The sequence below is a fragment of the Martes martes genome, assembly GCF_963455335.1.
Source record: "Martes martes genome assembly, chromosome: 3".
NCBI lineage: Eukaryota > Metazoa > Chordata > Mammalia > Carnivora > Mustelidae > Martes > Martes martes.
The window spans coordinates 130203152-130225799 of NC_137890.1; the positions used below are offsets into that span (position 1 = coordinate 130203152).

Sequence of the window (22648 nt, forward strand, 5' to 3'; positions counted from 1 at the left end):
TCATCTATAAGCAGATCCTCTCACAACTGTCTATCTCATAGGGGGCTGTGAAAGCAATATGGTCGTGGATATAAAAATACAAAAGAGTTGAAAACATGTACCAAGTATTACCAAAACTTGGAATCAACAATTTGCACTACTCTACATATTACTTGGAATACCAATAACTGAACAAAATCATGTGTAAGATCCCTTCCAGGCACTATCAGTTCCGAAGCATCACTGCGTGGTCCTTCACTGTCACCTGCTATGCTCATAGGATACAAGATACAATTTTATTTTGCCAGGTCCCAGAAGCTAGTCTGACTCAACGTGTTGCTGTATGTGCCGGGTGGGCATCATAGCATCCCACTGTACACTCTGTCCCTTACTACATGCATTTCACAGGTGGTAAAAAGGAAGAAGTAAATTCAACAGCTCTACATATTGAATCTTGACTTCATAATGTGAAGGAAATGGACAAAGAAAACACTGATTTTTTTTCCTCTTCCTGCCTATTAAATTTTACTTCCTAATTCGCATCACTGACAGATTTGAAGAAGGGGTATCTGAAGTGTGGTATTAGTCATTTCCAGAGCTAGAGCCAGTTTTGCTGCTAATCCATATAGAGATCCAAGATAGATAAAGCTTAATTTTACTTAATAAAATCAAATTTATAACCTAAGAATTTTAAAAATTATTAAACAGAAGGGTTTGTTCATCTGTGTCCTAACATATTAGTGATGTCAAAGAGAAATCAGATTGAACTAATATACAAATTTTTACTAAAACTCAGAGCTGCTGCTTACTTCTAGCTAGCCACTTTGCTAAATAAAATAGCAGGAGGGTGCCTATTTCTGGCCAAATCCTCTTCATGTAAACATTCTTTCCCTGGAAGCTCAACATGAGATGAAATATACATTTAAAAAATAATTAAATTCTCATATTAAATATGGTTACCTTATCCCCTTTCTAAATCCCTACCCTGCAATTGTATGAAATAGGCTAAGTTGGAGTTTATTCTATACATCTTCAACAATGAAAATGAGGAATTAAAAAATCATCCACAGATCTGGTTCCAGTCAAGATGGAGTAAACTCTCTCCAGTCTGCCTCCCTACTGAATGCAACTAAATACCTCAGAGAGAATGCATGGGACTTTGAGAAGTAAACAGTAACAGGAAGACTGGGGAAATCAAAATCTGAAATACCACTGAATCAATGGCAAGTTTCCCATGGATTATTTTTTTCCTCCAGTAACTCCTGACCTGAACTTAAAGGCAGCCCAAATGACCTACAGGGATGTCAGGTTTCATGCTGGATGACATTTTTATAGCCAACCAAAAATGGAAATACTGACAAAACCTCACTTGCAATATCACAAATAAATAAACTCTAGAGAAAGCTGTGACTTTCAAGGTGAACATGTACAATGCAATATACCACCAGGATCGAAACTGTCATCTTTTGAACCCTGCAGAAGATTGTCTATCTGCCAACACAGATTTAATCTCCAGGAATCGTGCGGATGCTGTCTGCAATCTGAGCTTGATTCTCATAAGAACCTTCCCCTTATAATATTTTAGAAACAACTTTTGAAAGATTTTACCTGCTGTGATTAGCCACGTATCACCTCTCCCCATGCTTGTTGGCAATCAAATTGCTTAGACTTATTTGCTTCCAAAATTGAAGCTGGCAATCTAGAAGCTGATGTTGATGGAAGGTATTTCCACTCTATCAAAATCACTTCATTTTCTCAACCAGCAAAAAAAAAAATCTCTTAGCCCCATCTCTACCTTCCCCAACTAGTGCTCTGAAACTGCCACCTACTTCATTTTCCTCTGGCTATGGGGTTTGTAGAGTCTACTGAAGACAAAAAAAAAAAAAAAAGAAAAAATTACTTATTCCAGCTTTTATCTGTTTTTTAAAAATTACCCTAGACTTTACATACATTCATAAAAATATTATATTATTTTACATTTGTTTATTTTTAGTTGAAATTAATAAAAATAACTTGGTTTAATTTTTTTAGTTTCCTTTCATTAAATTATTTGTTGCCACTGGCAATTACCAGCTTACATTTCCTTTAAATTCACATGCTCCATCTAGTGCCTTACTTGAGAATAGCATATATTATCAATCTGCTGAAGAATTCCTTAATGTGAAAATTATGAACTTCCAACTACAAGGTACTTGAAATGAATGTTTCAAAGCTCAGAGAAATGGATAGATAGATAAGTGGATGGATGAATAGCGAAAGGCATTCTATTAAATCAAGAGGATAAGTTTTAATGACTCAAAAGTCATTTTCAAATCCCAGGAAAGTCTATACTGCTTTTTGCTAGATTCTTACTTGTTTTTTATGAGGCTCTAAGTATGTTGGCTGTCAAGTCTGGCCTCCTCGACATATGGAGTCTGTGGGGTTAAAGCTTAGAAAGGAAGAAACTCAAAGTCCTGGCTTGGGCTGGTTCCTGGAGTTTCAGTTCATGGAGGATGCAGGATAGTGAGTAGGACCGACCTTAGGTTTCAAGGATCGGGAAAAGGGGGAACTGGTGTCAGAATCCCTGGCTTAGGTGAGCTGGGAACAAGGGCAAGTCTGAAACATCAAGTCCAAAGAAATGGGTGGAGAGTAAGAACTAGATCTGAAGAGTGGGTGAGACAAGCAGAGGTTAAAAGTTCTGTAAGACAAAGGTAGGCACAGATCAAGCAGAAGACGGGAGAGACTTTGGAATGTCTTAGGCCCAACCCATGAGTGAGAAACAAGCTGTAGAGGGTACCAAACTGGCTCAGACAATGGGGGGACTGTTCTCTTGGAATAAATTCCTGAAGTACTGCTGCCTTCACTATAGTTTCATCTCTATGCCAGCTTTATAGTTAAAGCCATTTGTGCATGCGTGCTCTTTAATATCTCATCAATGGGCTACAGACTTCTTTGTTCAAGCTGCTGGCCCTATGAAGGATTTTGACAAATATTATATATTTTGTCTGAAAGTAATCCCTTAATCCCTTAGCCTCTTCCTATCTGTCAACTATGCCTGTGGAAACAGCGACTTCCATGTAGGTAGGTCAAAACAGGGCTTCACATAGGTGTAGTGCATTCTTTCCTTTATCTCCAACTATGATGAAGAACAAAGCAAAAGGAGGCACTCTAAAACATAACTCAAGATGGGAAGGAAATAAAAATGTTTTAGCCTAATAATTACAGGAGCTGTGCTAGTAAGAGAGATTAAACACAGCACTGAGAAATGCCTGATGGTATTTTGGGGACAGTCATGCTGTGACAGGACCATTGTGAAGGATACCTCCCTGTCAGCTCCTCCACACTCAGGCTCAGAGCCCTCCCTCCATCCAAGAGTAGAACTGGAAGGAGTAGAGAATGACTAAGTCTCCCATCAGATTCCAGACACTAAAGGAAGTAAAATCTGTTGATGGTGGAGAAAAAAGGGGGAAGAGAAGAGAAGGAGTAAGAAAAAAGGTCCAGGATCAAAGGTGGTGGTCCTCAAGACTCTAAGACAAAGGCTTCTGTGGCCATGGACAGAGCTCAGGGACAAACTGACAAGTTGAATAGATCAGAGGTACCTGAGAGATCAGAGGAACTCCCTTATCACTACATTCAATGGAGTCTATATAGTGAAGAAAATATTACTAAAAACTAGAGAAAGAGTACTATTATATTTCTTCCAAATCATTATTAACATTTCAATATACCCTTTGATAACAAATTGATGAAAGAAAAACTTCTATTTGACTAACTATATAATCATGGACCTAGAATGAGAAAAACAATAGCAGACCATCTAGGTGTGATACCATTTTACTGAGAGTCAAGTATAGATAGAGATACCACCTAGATAACTTTAACTACTACATGAGCTCTATCTTGACCTAAAATGTAAGTTTGTATCTATCCAACAAACATTACAATACACAGACTAAAAAAACAGAATTGTTTGGGGAGAAATTACTATAATATCTCCCTATCTTTTCATCACAGCATGGTTTGGGCCAGAATTCCAATCAATTAGCATCTTATCATCAATCATATTAAACGGAAGTGGATATGCTCACCTTCTCTAGGCAGCAAGAATTAGTGACAACACCAAAAAATTAAATATTAATCTGTTCATTCAGTTACAGACATATAGATAGACAGCAGATACTACTTATAATGGTGTGGATTTATTTTGTATCTGTTAGGAGGAGAGATCTTTCTGTCATGGCCACAGAAAGATCTTTCACCTCCTATGTCAAGCATTCTCAGCACTTGATAAAGTAATCATTCAGAAGTCATTCACTTACACTCATGAGTGTATGTAACATGGTGGACGTGGATGTGTGTACATGTTTGCAGGTAAAAGAGGAAGTGAGTGAGCAAGGCTTACTGGGGAAGGCTAGATAGTTAAACAGTGAGAATCTGTTTTTAAAGGTCACTGCTGCAGGTTGAAAAGAAAATCAGAAAAGCTGAGGTCATCATTTTAATCAGCCTCAGGCAAATTGCAAGGGTAGAATAAAAATCCATTAAACAGAGCAGAAAACAACCAGCAACTTAATTCTTCTACCAAATAATACTTAGAATAGACCCCTGGCATTTGAGGATTTAACATTTGTGGTTTTGGTCAGTCCCAAGCCCCCTCAGGGGAAAGACATGCTGGATCTCGTAATTTTACTAAGGATTGACATTGAGCCCACAACAGGAGACTGGAAAGTAGGAGGCAATCACAGCACAGTCAACCCAGCACCCTCCCTACCTCTACTCACATTCCAGACAGTAGTTTTGCTCTTTTCCCACTAATTCTTGTGAGGTAATTAAAACAAAACATATTTTCGTGTCTACTTCTCTGAACGTTAATGATGATATAAGATACTAGATTATACTGATGAAGTCAGGGATTTATAAAACTGGTTTGGGGGAAAAGTCCTGTTGAAGGCCAAGGAAATGGGAGCTGATGTAAAGGAAATGGCCAAATTGTTTAAAAGCACCCCAGACAAGTAAGTAAAAAAAAGATAGCCCCCAAAGATTGTTTACAGGATTTTAGGGCTTTTTTTTTTTTTTTAAGACTTTATTTATTTATTTGACAGACAGAGATCACAGGTAGGCAGAGAGGCAGGCAGAGAGAGAGGAAGGGAAGCAGTCTCCCTGCTGAGCAGAGAGCCCGATGTGGGGCTCGATTCCAGGACCCTGGGATCAGGGCCTGAGCCAAAGGCAGAGGCTTTAACCCACTGAGCTACCCAGGCACCCTTTTAGGGTTTTTTAACCTCCTTTGAGACAGTAAGCCTTGGTTTTATAACTTCTCTACCATACATGAATCAAATGTATATTATGGCAAAATTATAAATTACTGGAGAAACTTAAATTCCAACAGTTACACTCATACACCTTAATCAGCATTAGGAAATGAGTATCAAATTTCAACACAATGGTGCTCTCCACAGCTGCCTCACATACATAATGTGAAAGGGAAATGGATCACGGCCTCACTTTCCACACAGCTAGACCACTCAGAAGAATGCTTAGATCCAGGAGAAGGGAGATGGGGCCTCAGCATTCAAGCCCTTCTTCAGGCACACTGCAGCTCCTGCTCTATAGTGAATAAGCTCCAGTGATCCCTAGCCTTGCTTTTGAACACTTATCTCTACAGAACTGAAGTAGACCACTGCCCTGTAACACTCTTGCCCCAGCTTCATTTCCCACCTACTCACGGTGAAAAGGTAGGGGAAGGGGCATCCTCCCTACTCCCCTCTGCATTTCTCAGCGATGCTTCTCCCTAACCAATCTTGCCCTTTTAAAAATGTCACATCATCCTTATATATCACCTCCTCCAGCACTTGACCCCCATTTTCCTTTCTCTCTATCCATTCCCCTGGTGTCAGTTTTTGGTTTCTCTGCCCCCCACCAATCACTTTGTTAATTCTTCCCACATGCTGATTTCAGGGTCCGTCAACTTGTCAACTCTCTAACAACTTTGATTTCTAGTGCCACTGAATTTGTCCACAAGTTCAGACATGACTTGTTCCCAGTTATTTCTCAAAAGTTCCCTTAAAAAAAAATGGGGCCCCTGGGTGGCTCAGTCATTAAGCATCTGCCTTTGGTTCAGGTCATGATTCCAGGGTTCTGGGATTGAGGCCCGCATCGGGCTCTCTGCTCTGCAGGAAGCCTGCTTCTCCCTCTCCCACTCTCCCTGCTTGTGTTTCCTCTCTTGCTGTGTCTCTCTCTTTATCAAATAAATTAAAAAATCTTAAAAAAAAAAAAAAAGTTCCCAAGATCTCAGTTCTACAATTCCTTTCTCATCATCCACTCATGGAATCTGCTCTTTTTCAGCACTGCAACTGCCAGTCTCTTGACCCAGACCAGGCCTCAAAAGTTAGAAAGCCACTTCTGACTTCACTTTCTTCCAAATTCCAAAAAGACCCCAAGGATATTCTCCTACTCATCTTTATCCCCCTGCTCCCTTGTCCACCCATCATGTCTGTCAAGCTAGTCTCCAGTCAGAAGACCAGAATATCTGCTCTCTCTACTCCTGTCCCTTGTTGCTAAGAATTTCTAGAGATAATAGACAGGAAAGGCAGTGGTGGTGATGGTACCTTTTTTGAGAGGTTCTGGTGCTGAATGCTCTCCTGAATGCTCTACATGCATTATGTTAAAACAGTGACAAACTTCACTACAATGGAATGCTATTCAGTTAAGTTCCTCCTGGGTTTTCTATGCTACTGAGCAATCATCATGTCTGTCTTTAGTGGACCCTTTATAATATTCCTCTTGGTGGCTATTTTAAAGAGTTAACATTTTCCTGGTGTCCACAGCCCACTCCCAACTTTGAAACCACCTTAATTTTTTTTGAAAGACAAAAGCTATTCACCATAAGGTGCCTTATAGGACCCCCCTCTCCCTATCCCCACCTTCACCCCTCATATTTTCTGGATTGCTTCATCTAACCTTTCTGTGTCTTTCCCAACCTAGACGTTCTTCCTAAGGTCAACCCTCCTCTTAGGCCCTTGTTCCCACTTCCTCTTGCTTCCTCTATATAAGATCCTCCCCTTCACCTGTCCAAGTTTGCCCCATCCTTTAAGAACTTATCTTCTTCCCCTCAAACCATTAACTTCTCTCACCCATAGAGAAAATACTAAAGTTGACAGAACATTCCCTGACTTTGCAGGAACAGTAAGACAGTTTTCCCTGTAGTCTGTAGGTCTCATTTCTCTGTATTTAGTTCTCAAAACTAAACAAGCCTTTCCAGCTGGGGGACCCAGGGCTGTCTGGAATACTGCAGAACCCTTACAGAAAGCTGGAAACTTTATGTAATATCTGGAAGTACTTGGCATTGCATTTGGTAGGTTAAGAAGAGGAAGCAAAATCTCTTTACTGATCTCTGTCTCTTAGTGTCTTATAATTTCTGTTTGATTGCAGTCTTAATCATGGCAGAGAGGCTGCCCAGTTGGGGTAACACTTCTCAGTATCTTCTGTTATTTGCAATTGCCATAATCTGCTCACTTGTCTCTCTGGCTCCCGCCTTGCCCAGCTTCAATCCATTCTCTACACTGCAATCAGAATGACCTTCCTGGAGCACACGCCTGCTTAAAAACCTTCAGTGTCTTCTGAGTGCCTAAGAAACAAATCCAAGCTCCCTGGCTCATCATGACCTGGCCCCTGTCTGCCTTGGTTCTCCCACCCTCTGTTCCATGCCAAGCTCCAGCAAAGCCAATATTAAGTGTTCACCAAATTCCTTAAGCTCTCCCCAGCCTCTGTGCCTTTGCCCTTTGCTCATTGCTCATTATCCCCCTCTACCTAGAATAATCTCCTTCTTCAACTCTTCTATTTCTTCTTCAGGATGCTTCAAGGATCATCTTCCCACCTGTTCCAGGGGTCTTTTCCTCCCGGGTGTTCCGGGAAGTATCCCAGGATCCCTTTATCCAGGTACTTTTCATGTTGAACTGTCCTCATCTGATTCTTGTCTGTTTCACACACTCGCTTATGAGTTCTTTATCAGGAACTGTATCTGATTTGCCTTTGTAGTCCCTCTGTTCAGCAGACAGCCTGACACATGCACACATACATATGTCTCTTGAATGAATAAATGAATAAACTATATTTTAAATGAGATAGAAATTGATGTTTTTAATATTCAGTAGCTCAGTACTGTTTATTTTTATGATGCTCTATGATAAATAGAGATGAATTTATACAAATTAAGGCTAAGCGGTAGGTAGTATTTAAAGAAATGAAAGACTCTGAATTAAACAAACCCCGGTATCCTACTTCTACCACAGATAACACTGTGAGGGTTAACTCTGTATCAAGAGCTACTTATTTCTTTACATATGAACTCACCTGACCCTCAAAAGAACTGCCATGTTAAAGATGATGAAACCTCTGAACAGACCAATGTTAACAACCTGTCCCTGCGTAGCTAAGCTGGGGTTTAACCCTGCCAGGCCAGTGGCTTCAACCACCACACCACGCTGCCTGCCAGGCGACGGTAATTGTACAAAAAAGTGATAGGTGGGCATCTGCCTCACTCATCTATGTACTTGCCTCAAATCTTCTTTCTTTGCCCCACCTTCTCTTGCAAACTCACAACTTCAGATATACTCAGTCACCAGCATCAAATGATATTGGAGAGCTTTTCTGGGTGGGCTTAAAAAACACCTATGTAGGGGCGCCTGGGTGGCTCGGTGGGTTAAAGCCTCTGCCTTTGGCTCAGGTCATGATCCCAGGGTCCTGGGATCGAGCCCCGCATCGGGCTCTCTGCCCAGTGGGGAGCCTGCTTCCCCCTCTCTCTGCCTACTTGTGATTTCTCTCTCTGTCAAATAAATAAATAAAATCTTTAAAAAAAAAAATAACACCTATGTAGCCAACTCCTTGCCAGTTGCTACAAGGACATAACAACGTGGGACAAGTGGCAGGTTAACTGTCAGTTACAGGTACTGTGTTTCCTTTAGAATTAATTTTCCTACCTCTTAAGGAGAGGGCTGTTTAAAGTTTTGATTCTTATTTGTGAGGTTGTGGGTTTGTTATTTATTTACTTATTTAGTAATCTCTACACCCAAAGTAGTCTCTAACTCATGACCCCAAGATCAAGAGTTGCGCAATGCTCTACTTACTGAGCCAGACAGGCACCAGTGGTTGTGTGTGTGTGTGTGTGTGTGTGTGTGTGTGTGTGTTTAATGACTTTGAAAGAAACACAAACTCCTGAGTGAAACTGAAGATTACAAAGCCCCTGTAAGAAGGCTTTGCCACCAAATAAGGCTTCTGATAGCAAAGAAGTTTAAAGATAAAGAGAAATGAGAGAAACTGGGTGAGAGAGACTGGAGTCTGATTTTTAATGCTAAAAGAAGGAACATCTTTAAAAAGAGAATATACATCTGGACAGGCAAAATCAGGCAAATGTGAAAAACTGGATAACTTTGCAACTTAAGTCTTAGAAATTGTTCTGCAGCAGATTTCAGAACATAGAGAAAAGGAGAAGACTGATTCGACTTAGAGCATTTAAATGCTGGGTCTGTTTTTTGGCTTGGTCTGTTTGATTTGATTTCATCTTCATTTGTGGTGCTAGTGCTGTCTGTCCTGGGGGAGTGGTGTGTGGTTTTGGGACAGTGGCTGGTGTACAGGAAGAAAAACGGGAAGAAAAGGGATTTTAGTTCCCCGGGGCTTAAACACAAGTTCGAGAGCGTTCTTCAAAAAGGTACCAAGTTACAAGAATTTCTCTACCCTATGGGCAAGCCATAGAAACACAAATGAGAGGAGAAAGGGGGAAAGAGTAGGAAAAAATTTGTTTTGAGCTATCCAAAAAGGAAACTTGGTGGTGGTAAGGAAAATCGGCAAGATATAGTCACCTTGAAACTATGCCTCCAGCTCCAAGAGTTCCCATGCTTTTTTGATTTGTAAACAGTGTTCTGCAGAATACATGAATATTTCCTTGTGGCTAGTGGTATTTTATTTTATCTCCAGTCCTTCAAATGTTCCTTTAATAATAATGGATTAGAGCTTATCTGCATCCTGTCCAGTTTTATAAAACCGAATAATTGCTGAGCTGGGAAGCAAGTTTATTTGCATTTAAAAAAAATTTTTTAAAGAGAAATTCTGCCACCCTCTGGACAGAAACCAAAGATCTATTTCTTAGAGACTGCCACAAAATACCATTTTAAGAAACTGTCCCTGAAAATAAACATTTATTTCTTTAAATCTACCCTTTAGAAAAATGGGGCAGGGAGGGAGAAACACAGTTGTTTTGGATAGCACAGATATCAGCCTGTGTTGGGGTGGGTCATTTAAAAATACTAAATTGCCTCTAAGGAATTTTTAACTAAATAGGGTCTCCGAGCACATTAGAGAAAAATCCTCCGTGTTTAACTTGTAATCTTTCCAAAATCACGTTACAGCTTAGATTTCTGCTTTTTAATCAGCAACGGCTAAGATTTCTCACACGAACTCAGCCGTGGCTGTTTTCATACAGCTACCTTTATTGGTTTGAAAAAATTCCGACATTTATTAAATATAAATATAGATGCATGTTGGTTTTTAACTAGAACATGAGGGCAGAGTGGGATTTCAGCCACAGTTGAGAGATATTAGCCATAAGAGCACAAACAGACAGCTTGTTTCTAAAGCTCTTCTGATCTCATCCACTGAGTATGGAGTACTTAATGTCATGTAAATGAAACTCTCAAAAATGCAGGGATGTGATAATTACCAGCACTAATGCTGAGCAAATCAAAACACATGACATGCCATTTTTACAAATAACCAGAGAAAACAAGTAGGAAGATGCCATCTACCATACCTGGTTTTAACAACAGGGTTTAGATGCTTCTGGTCTTGGAGGACCTTGGCCAGCTGTTTTTGCAGAAATAAAACCTTCCCGTGGGCTCCTTTAATAAATGGGTGGTCGAGGAGATGTGTGACAGAAGGCCGTCTTTCAAAATCCTTAATAAGACACCTGTTTGCAAAAACCAACAAACAATCCAAAGTACAATTTTAGATACCTGGTCCCCCTGCCAATATGAGAGAGACGAGGCAAAAAAGCTCATTTATAAAACCTGATCACTAACCTGACACAGCTCTTTCTTTATTCATATGTATCAGAGGGTAAAAAAAAAAAATAATTCCCTGCTGGTCGAATTAATTACATCAGAAATCTATTTTAGTTTGGGTTAAGTCCATGTTGAAAACAGTAAATTTTTGCCATCAACAGAATGTGAAGTACTCAAAACACTGAAAAAAAAAAGACTGATCAGACTGAATTTTTTGTCTGAACTTTCACTACAGAAAAATGTTTACAATGGAGTCAAGTTGGTAAGTTTATATATCTTAGAAACATATAAAAATATATGCTGTCACTCAAATAAAATCCTAATAGATGAAATGTCCACTATTTGATGGTAGGGAAAATGCATTCAGGAGTTTGCAAGGAAAGAAACTAATCATAAAGAAACCATCACAGAGAAACTCCAACACCTTGATTTCTAATGTTTTCTTGAAGCAGAAAAACCTCAGAACAGGAAGTGACTACAATACAATTCAGATGAACTGGAATGGAATTATGCAAACAGGGAACAAAAAGACCATTGAAAATGGTAAAAATTGGGTTGCATTTAAATTCCTCTGCGGTTAATTGGTTAAAACCACACTGGTGTAACCACTTTCCGTTTCAGATTCAAATGTCCTTTTCAAAGAAAACAATGATTTAGTATATTTTGCTGTATGCCCTATGTTACCCAAGATGATTCTGATACAAGAAAATTTCTAGTGAAATTGAATCCGATGAATACCCCTCCAATTACCATTGCATTTCCATTCTGAGTAGCTGCCCTTGATAGGAGAAAGAAATTTCAACAACTGCCCTTTTAAGCTATCAGCTTTTAGCTCATTTTGGAAGCTTAGGATAAAAATGCCATCCTGCCCACTCTGAAACAAACGTTTCCAGTTTCCCCAACAGTGATATACCAGCAACATCTAAAACACAACGTATTTTAAATAAAGAAATGCACTCACAAATGGTTTAAAAAAAAAAAAATCAGTGTCACCTTGAACATCTTCTTAAACATTTAAGCAGAGTTCTTAAAACAATCCTTAATTGTTGGATTTACAAAATGGCTTTAACCTTTGCAGTTTAAATTTCAAACCACTTTCATATCCCTCACCTCCTAGTCCTGAAGGTAAATTTCCTAGTCAGTCAGTTTTAGAATGGATGCAAGGGATTTCCTATCTATTGGAACTGGAGCTTTCAGTTAGAAAAGGCAAAAGAACCTAGATTATCTCCATTCTGCTGCCTGCATGACTATAAATACCACCTCTGCCTTGCCATGGGAAGAAATCAATCATATGACTTTTATGGGTTCAGGGGACTTTGGTATAATCTATTACTTTTCCCACCAAAAATAAAAGAAATAAGTGCACATTCTTAAAAAAAAAAATACTATGTTCATGCCTGGGTGGCTCAGTCGGTTGGGTGTCCGCCTTCAGCTTGGGTCATGATCCCAGAGTCTTGGGATCGAGCCCCGTGTGTCTGGCTCCCTGCTTGACAGGGAGTCTGCTTCTCCCTCTCCCACTCCCCCTGCTTGTGCTCCCTCTCTCTGTGTCTCTCTCTAACAAATAAGTAAATAAAATCTTTAAAAAATACTATGTTCACATCTTTATATTAGCAGTCTTCCCTGGATTCCATGTATATTCATCTGCACATGAGTATGTGACTACCAAAGGAAAATAAACACGGTTTCCCCAAGCACATGGAAAATAAGGAACCTCCTGCTAGTTGTATGGTAAGTAGTACAGGTATAGTGGCCCTGTCCTTCTAGCTGGAGGGATGGTAGATGAAGACCCCTAAAATGCAAAACAGTCTGTGTCCTCTGAGAGTTCCTACTGCAGACAGATGCACATGGTGACTTCACATGCCCCCTACAGCCCTGGAGGGCATGCATTGGACGGAAGTCCAGGAATCAAGCCTGCCCAGTGATCTGGGGCAGGTAACACTACATCTTTCTTGCCTTGAGCAGAAGAACTAGAGCAGCCCTCAACTGCCTGCTGTCTAGAGCCAACACTTCAAATGAGTAAACTCAGGTCTGATACTGAGAGTGGGAGCCACGTCCGTTAATAAAAATTCAGAGTATGTGAATGAGAAATTGGGATGGAACTGCCTCTACTTTCCTCCACAGGTTAGAGGCCTTGGGAGACATTCCAGATGAGGCCTAGAAATAAGGTCCTTCTGGTACTTCAATTACTAAAGCTCTTTGGATAGGGTTTGACAGAGGCCAAGAAACCCAGAGTGCAGTTTTATGAAAATAGTTCTCTACTGGAGTCTGGGGATGTAATTAAAGGTGTTGTATCTTGCTTCATAATTTCAGCATCCAGTTGCGGGGAGAAAGGCTGCCAGTAAGGTTGCTGGGTCATTTGGTATTTTGAAGAGGAACTCACTCTATATCACAGAGGGAGTATGAAATGGCAACTAAATCATGAAGTGAGATAATCAGACAGAAAAGAAACTAACAAGGGAATCTACTATCTCTTGAAGATCACCAAAATGAAGATGGTAGATATTCTACTCTGTGGAAGTAATGTTCAAAAGGATTTGTTAGTTCTCTCAGTAAGACCTGAGTGGGCTGAATGTCATATCATTGAATCAGCAAAACTGAAAATGAGTGTATATGGGAAGAATGCTAAACAGAGTTGTGACATATCCAGCTGCACTGGAGGATTTTTAGGAGAAGGGCATAAAGACCTTGAGGGTATAGCCTTATTCTAAAACACTTCTGCATACTTTTCTCTCATGGGGAGCAAACAACCAGATTGAAATGGAACTACTGTTTTACTGATAGAGGACAGTACTACCTTAGGAACAGATATGGCTGAAAGTCACACATTACTAGGTCATTGGAATCATATATCATTTCATTTGTTCAGCAAACATTTATTACACAGCCATAATTAGCCAAAATTAATTAATTCATAAAGAATCAAGACCATCTTCCTCAAGGATCTACAATCTAATTGGAAAGATGGACGCAAAAGAGGAACACAGGAAACAGCAAAAGCCAGTGTTTGCTTCTATAATCAGAATAAGAAATAATCACACAAAAGTATAGGGTTTCGAGCTAAGGGACTGAAATTTTCTATTCTAACCCCCTTTTTCACAAGGTGAGGAAGTTCAGATCAAGTCCTGACAGAGATGAGGCCTCTTCTCTGATTCCCATGGGAGAACCTTTCCTCCTGTGCACGATACTGTTTAAAATGGCACAGATGCACCAGCACAGAACAGTAGGTGGGGCGGGGAGCATCAGTAAGGGAGGCCTTAGTCCAGGAGGTGAGAAGTGAAGCCAGCTTGAGAGGATGTTTTTGGGACTAAACGGAACTCAGTTGTTGAAGAGGTAGAAGACATTTCAAAGTTGGTAAACTGGATGGACAAGGTAAGAAGCCAGACTGGGCAAGCTGTGTAGCCAGGAACTCAGAAGGCCACCAGAACATCCCCCTGTGCCCCCTAAGCTGACTCCTTTAAAAGCCTAACAATAATTCTTTGCTTTAGTCCCTTTTCCAAATTTAACTAGAGTATATTCTTTATTGCTTAAGACTCTAAACCCATACTGTTTACATTTTTCAGCTTGTCATTTTTGTCTTATTCCCCTTCCAGGCAGGGTTTAGTGGATTAAGATAGAACCAACTACTGGGATCCATAAGAACACCTGACAGCCTCCATGTTCTTCATGAAAACATGGTAGAATCCTCCAACTTGACTTGGAGAACAAACATTGAAAACTAAGGAGTTATAATATGCTTATTCATTTCAGGATTGCTTTTTAAACCAGGAACTGCAAATTCCAGATGCAGAATATTTTCTCCCAGCCAGCGACTGAGCAGTTTTTATAAACAAATGCACAGAATGTTGACCTCTGAATGGGAAAGAGGGTCCAGCCAGTGTGCAGTGAATTGGATGAAACACTAGATACGTAACACATTCCACTGAAAAATGAAACTAGTGTTCTGGTCAAAAAGGTCTGAGAAACATTGATGATTGTCTAAACAAGTTAAGTCTGGAGTTGTATAATGTACATGTGCATAGTAAATGTTCTTAGAACTTCTGGGGAAAGAAAATAGCTTGATCTTTCCAAACTGACTTGTCCACCAACCCCTCTTTGCATCAATGCAGAGCCCTCCAAATGACATCCTTCAAAAGACTGTTGTGAGAAATCAGTACTAGACCCTCACAATGGGTGGCACAGTCCTCATCTCAGTTGACAGAGGGGACACACACAAAGTCCCTGATTGTCAACAGCACATTTGAGACACCTATAGGCTGCTGTTTCTGTAGAAGTCAGTATCTCAAGCGGAGGAAATACATTTCCCAAGTTCAGTTCTTTCCAGAGTCCTTAACCCTGGGGAAAAACTAAACAAGGAGTAGATTCAGGGATACTACTTTTTCCCAAAGTCTTAAATAATTCTTTCACTCCTAGATGGTTTTTAATCATTTTAATCAAACTAATCATGGTTTTTAATCCAATAAAAATCTGGATTTAGGTGTAGTTATCTCTGTGCTAAAAGACAGAACAAAACAAATAAATTAAAAATTTTAAACTACCAGGGCGCCTAGGTGGCTCGGTGGGTTAAAGCCTCTGCCTTCAGCTCAGGTCATGATCTCAGGGTCCTGGGATCAAGCTCCACATCGGGCTCTCTCTGCTCAGCAGGGAGCCTGCTTCCCCCACCCCCAACCCCACCCCATCCCCACCCCCGCCTCTCTGCCTACTTGTGATCTCTCTCTGTCAAATAAATAAATAAAATCTTTAAAAAAAAATTTAACTACCATAAGATATATTTCCTGGACTTATAAGACCATAGTGGGTGGTCTGAATAGGAAAGAAAAGTCCACCAGAGGGAAAAGAAAGCAAATTCCAGTCTTGAAGGAAACGAATCCATTACCTAATTTGAAATTCTAGTACCTTCCATCATACTTTCTTGGCTGAAGATTAATTCTCAGAATTCATTAGTGTCACCACATTAAACACAGGTTGCTGCAGCCATTTGCTGGGATCTCCCAGCCCAGCCCCTGCCGGAGACAGGCCAAAAGGAGACGTTTCCTAGCAAGAAACAAGGTCGGGCTCATGCATTGTACTCCAGAGCCCGCGCAGCCAGTGTTCTTTCCATTCCCGAACGATAACACTGTCAAGACACAGCTGCCTTGTTGCTGCAAACTGCCATTTCATAACCAAAAAATCAGATGCCTGCAAGAGGAAACTATCAAGAGTCCCAGGCAGATGTTTAAATGAGTAAAACACACTTGATAAAGAGCAGCTGAAAAGTCAAAAACTAAAATTACTGGTGAACTGGTTGAGAAAAGCAGAAGCGTAAAGCAATCTTATTCCATGCAAAACTAGATCAGAACTTAGGATTTATGTCTCTTCGCATTTCTTTTTTAATATTCTGTTATGCTTTCTGCTGTTTTCTTGCAGTTTTCGATTGTGAAATGTTTGCATTGGTACAGAATATCTAAACATTTTTGATCTGAGCAAACGTTTGCCTGCCCCATGATACATCTTGCTGCCCTGCGGTTCCTATCATCCTCAGACAGAAGCCTGAGTGACAAAGAGGCCTCTGCATCAAAAGGAGAAAATCCTCTAGGGGATATACTAATTATAGGTTAAATATTGGAGCCTGTGGTGCTCTGTCTTGGAAGGAAATTTCCATTCTGGAAGACAGGACTATGACAAACACAGGCATTCTCCCAAGATGACTAATGCCTCCAAAGAAGGCAGGCTAAGAAACTTGACGACGATGCATATGTTATTTTAGTGAAACATCACCTCTCCATTTGGTGGAATATTTAATTGCATTTCAATTTTCATGAAGTTGACAAATACTACACGTGTTGTGTTTTAAAGTCGTGCTGGCGAGACTGGAATAGCATGTTAACTTCACACCTGGGGTGAGAAAGTGGGCTCCTAACCTGAAACAGATAAGTGGGAACCAGAATTGCCTTCACTTTAGTCAGTGAGGGAGGTCTGTGGTTATTAATCAGAAAGAAACAGTATTCGCTGAAAGGAAAAAGCCCTGAGAAGGTAGGACAGAGGGCTTTAGAACAGGAAGCTAAGTCTGCTTTTGAGATGGGCTAACAGGTGCAGATTTTGTGTGGCAAAGTCAGAGAGAGACAACAGGCTACAGGACAACAGGGCAGCTGCCACCTTGCTAGAGATGCCAGGGCAAGGAGAACCCAGATGCAGGCTTAGAAAGTCAACAAGTCAGCCCAAGCTTCCAGCAAAGCGAGCAGCACAATATGTCTAACACAGCATTTCCTGGAACCGGAGGCTGGAGACAGAGAAGAAACAACTTTTCTCATCCAGAGAAAGCTCAAAGGTGAAGAAGGCAACCAGAGAAAAAGCACAGGATGGGTGGAAGCCAAAAGACAGAATCCTCAAGTACTGCTTGTCTGGGGCACTAGCTGGGAGTCACAGCTGGAAGGGATGGAGGGAGACAATATATACTATGGACAATGGGCAGAATTAGTGGCAGAGGAGGAAAAAGGAGTAAAAGTGCCAAGCAAAGAGGTGAAGTGAGGAGAAAGGCCAAGTGGAACCAGGCCAAAGGCAAAGATCAAGTCTAGATGGAGTTCAGGGCATACTAAGTCTGTCCACAAGAAGCCAATGGAATAAGTGACAGGGGAACGTGGTGGTTTTATGATAGTCATTACTGACATTCCTACTGTTTAATCTGTGCTTCCAAAGTATCATATGGCAGCTGCAGAAAACCAAGATGAGTATGACCTCCCCTGGACATGCCACAGCCAGGAAAGGTCCTGATACTTGTGTCCTACAACCAAGGCAGTCTTAAGAACTGTAACCAGTGGCCCCAAGTCACCACCTTCTTATTCTGGTTTTGTTTCATTCTTCTTTGGTTGTGAAAAGCACATTGCAATTAAATATTTTTCCAGGCAATTCTAGCCATATAGTCAGGTTGCCTCCAAAAAATTGAACTGCTACATCATTGCACAGCTCAGCGACTTGCTTATTGGACTCTTAATCTGTTCAAATCCCACCCTCTGCTTCAAAGCGTTGGGAATCACCTGTCATCTCCAGGTGATGGGAATTCTGGGATGGCTCCCACTCTCAGGTTGCAGAGCTGCCAGTCTCAAAGGTTTGGGTCTTCGCTGCTCCTGCAAGTGCTACTGAGTCTCCCCTCTAGCAGCCACACTACTGCCTTTGGGGCCTCTATAAGGGGCTGAGGTTGGCTGCAGGTCAGCCCAAGACTGAGCCAGTAAACCAGGCACTGGCCTTCGTTTCTTTGAAAGGTCTCCACTTCAGGTGAAAATTAAAGAAATATTTGCCTGAAGCACTCCAGGAAGATGAGGAGTAATCCAAGAGGGAAGTGAGGGCTGAATTCAGAAGGAAGTGGTTATGGAACATGTGAGTGAGTCAGGGCAAAATAATCTAGGTGTTGGCAAGTCCATTTAAAAAGACAGTAATCTTTATGTTAATTATTATCATAATATACATTCATGTAGCATATGATATAGTTACATATTAAATATTACCAGTCTTAAATATTTAAAATAGTATGTTGATTTATTTAAATAATGATGTCCTTAATCTCCAAACACATGATTCTCTCAAGCATGGCGAATGTACTCACTCATTTAGAAAAAATATTTGGTGCCTAGTGTCGGGGTGGTAACATATAAAGGTTAAAAGCCAGACATTGAGGTCAAACTTAACTCTACTTTTTTTTTTAATTATTTATTTATTTATCTGACAGACAGAGATTACAAGTAGGCAGAGAGGCAGGCAGAGAGAGAGGAGGAAGCAGGCTCCCTGCTGAGCAGAGAGCCCGATGCGGGGCTCGATCCCAGGACCCTGGGATCATGACCTGAGCCGAAGGCAGAAGCTTTCACCCACTGAGCCACCCAGGTGCCCCCAAACTTAACTCTACTTCTTATGGATATGTGTTAATAGGCAAGTTAATCAAATTCTCTGAGCCTCAGTGTCTTCATCTGTAAAGCAGTAATAATGTCATCATGGGGAGTAAGTGAGATAATCCATGTACAGTGCCTGGCACAGTGAGCATTCAGTAAGTGCCAGCCATACAGGCCAGCCATTAGGGTGCTGGGGATACAGTAAGTCATCCATTGGGGGAAGATAGCCATGGCATGCCCAATTCCAAGCAGCATGAGTGCTATAAAAATAAATGTCTACATGCAATGGCTCCTTGAGTTAGACTTGAATAATACTGTGTCCATAAATTAGCTACTTTTTCTCAATGCAATTCCCACCACTGCAGACAAAACTCCTGTCTGATAGATGTCCTAATCAGAACTTAGAAAGTTCCGGGGGAAGAGAGGACTTTGAGGGTCTGACAATTCAGCAAAAGCAAAGAACTCTGGCATTTTCAAGTTCAATCCCTTAGGCACTCCTGTTTTTGAATGTCTGGCTACTTCCAGACATTCTGATTTAAAAATCAGTTACCACTTTGATAAACAGTTATGGTCTTTTTCTTGGTCCAGGCTTAAATGCTAGGAGATATATGAATTCTAATCCTTCCCTTGATCCCATTTGCTACCCTGCCCAGAATTAAATCCCTAATTCCCATTTGTATGCATTTTTTTCCCTACTAGGGGAAGCAATGGACAGTACCCAACCATCCCCTATGAGAAATAAACAACCAGTTCTATACTATAGTGCGTGACTATTACAAGTTCAGGACTACCTAGGACTGGGGTGGAAGCTAGGAGAGTGCAAAACAAACAAAAGATATTATATGCTTCCATAAGAAACATATCTTCCAGGGTAATATCAAACTTACATACATGAAATATTTAGTGAACCAGGTGGAACTGAACTCACTGATTCATTCACACTTACTATGTATTTACTGTAAATGGCGATCTACCAAGTGCTTGTGGGGAAAAGATGCCTAGAGTGAGATGCTAGTTTTTATGGAATTTGTAAACAAGTAGTAAAATAGATATGAACATAAATAATAATAAAGGCTGAGATGGATAAGCACTAGAGTAGCTCAAAGTAAACAACTCTAGGCAGAAGAACAGGTGTTTCATGTGAGAAATGAATCTTGGTTCTTAAAAGTGAAAGGGATACTGACAGAAGAGTAGGAAAGGGGCACTCCCAGTGGAAGGTACAGTAGGAATAGAAGCCCATTGGTAAAATGCATGGCTCATATGGAGACAAAGCAGAACAGAATAATGCAATTGTAATAGAAATGGGGGTGAAAATCTGGCCAGGAACATATTTTCCAGACCCTAGAAGGCCATGCTGGTAAACTTGAGTTTTCTTTCTTAGCACTGAACTGGTTTTTTTTGAGATGGGAGATAACACAATTAGACCTTTGCTTTAGATAATGAACAGGCAACACATTATAGAGTAAATCAGAGGGAGGAAAAGAGGGTGGCCCTTTAGGAAGCATACAGTCTGAACTGAGGAAATAGGAAGGGAAAGGTGTTGATTGTAGCTGTGAAACTTGAAGACAAGTCAGGAGTGTATAAAGAAAAGAGAAGGGGCCACTGGTAGAAACTTCGACCAACTTAAATTTAAATTTACAGGATGTAACTGCAGCTAAACCTTGGTCAACATAATATTCTACTTTTTATCTTCATTGCCCAAATGTAATCTCTCTCAGAGGAACCCAGGTCTTTATGTTACAGATTCAACGGTCTCTTTTTACTTTTCATTCTACTCAGTCGCATCCAAGCTGTCATTCATGGCCACTGTTGACCTGCCCCACCTTCTTGAAACATTCTCTTTCTGCGCCTGAAGTGATGCCACATCTCTTATTCATCCTCTTACTTCTCTTACCACTCTTGCTCATTTATTTTCACTGCCACGTAGAGTAAGATGACAAAGGAGAGGAGATAGAGTACACATAGACAAGGCAGAGACAAAAAGGAATGGAAATAAAACAACAGCATTTGTGCCCACAGGCTTGGAATCTGCTGCTGAACACAGACTTTGCCCAGTGGATCAAATAAACTGAACTAGGTAATATGGAGAGGAATCGCATTGTTTGAAGATGAACATCCTTATTCTTAGAGATTTGCAATCTCAAGCAAGTCTACAGATTCTGCTGAAAATAAGTGGGCTTAACTTTTATGTGTCTGTCTGGCACTAAGTGAAAATTAAAAGTATAAAAAAAACAGCAAAAACTATTCCATAAAACTCATAGTCGATTAATTACTGCAGATGACTTTTACAATAGCTTTAATGTGATATAATTCATATATCATACAGTTTACCCTTTTAAAGCAAAGGCTTAGTATATTTATACAGTTCTGTAACTATTACCATAATCAATTTTCTGACTATTTTGATGACTCCCAAAAGAAACCCTGTATCCATTAGCAGTCACTCCCCATTTCTCCTCAACCTTCTCAGTTCCAGGCAACTACCAATCTACTTTCTGTTTCTATGGATTTGCCAGATCTGGATATTTCTTGTTATATACGTGGTCTTCCATGACTGGCTTCATTTACTTAGCATAATGCTTTCAAATTTCATCCATGTTGCAGTATGTACCAATACTGCATCTTTTTTTTTTTTTTTTGGCTAAATAATGCTCCATTATATGGATATACCATATTTGTTTATCCATTCATCAGCTGATAGGCATTTGGTTCATTCTACTTTTAAGCTATTATGTATAATGCTGCTATGAACATTTGCATACATGTTCTTCTGTGGACATATGTTTTCATTTCTCCTGGGTATATATACCCAGGAGTAGAATTACTGGATCACACAGTAATTTTATGTTTAACCTCTTGAGGAACTGCAAGACTGCTTTCTAAAGTGGCTGCTTCACTTTACATTCTATGTACACATACATTCTACATATATTTACATACACTGATATAAATTTACATTTATGTCAGTGTATACAATTGATTTTTAAAACTTCATCTTGTTCTAGAAATAATTTAAGTCATCCGACAACAACACATGCTTAAGGTATATGCAATAAGACAAGATAAAAAATAATCATAAGCAGACAAGAAAAATGAAATAAAGGAGAAATTAGGGAACAAAAATAGAAATTAGAATACCAAGTGAATTACTTTGATAAAGGTGGCCACAAATTTGGCTCTGGGCTCTCTAGCAGCCAAACATGAATGGGAAAAAGCAATCTATTCTATATTTCTTTTTTTTTTTAAGATTTTATGTATTTATTTGAGAAAGAAAGAGTGCAGGCAGGAGCAGGGAGAGGGACAGAGGAGGAGGGAAAGGGACAAAAGCTCTGCACTGAGCCTGGAACCCAATGTCAGGCTCCATCTCACCACCCTGAGATCAAGACCCAAGCTGAAATCAAGCCAAAATTGAGAGTCGGATGCCCAACCAACTGAGCAACCCAGGAGCCCCTGTTCTGTATTTCTTAAAATCCATGATATAAAAACAGACTACTGTTTGTAGAACCATGAAGATATGATAATGATGACTGGCAGGGAGACTAGAGATATAGTTTCCCTGGGTTTTCATAGAAATGACTCTATATAACGTAATGAATACTATTTCCCTCCAGTAAGCACAGCCAATGAGTTTCAAATAGCTCTGTTGTATAACACTCTTCAATCCCAACTTATGTCTTCTATCAAGGAACTATTAAAAAAAATTTTCCCTGGGTGGCCAATGAAAAGAGGCACAGAACCCTCTGATCTTTTTTTTTTTAATTTTTTATTTTCTATTGACATGTAATA

General features: G+C 40.2%; 1 protein-coding gene across 1 annotated transcript in view; it reads right to left on the reverse strand.

Annotated features, from left to right (window-relative positions):
• MYO3B (myosin IIIB) overlaps positions 1 to 22648 on the reverse strand; it is a gene marked incomplete at both ends in the record, with an annotated part of 377682 nt that overhangs the window by 222900 nt on the left and 132134 nt on the right. The window contains one exon of the mRNA XM_080799209.1: positions 10757 to 10912. Coding sequence (XP_080655335.1) covers positions 10757 to 10912 — 156 coding nt within the window. The remainder of the gene's footprint in view (positions 1 to 10756; positions 10913 to 22648) is intronic.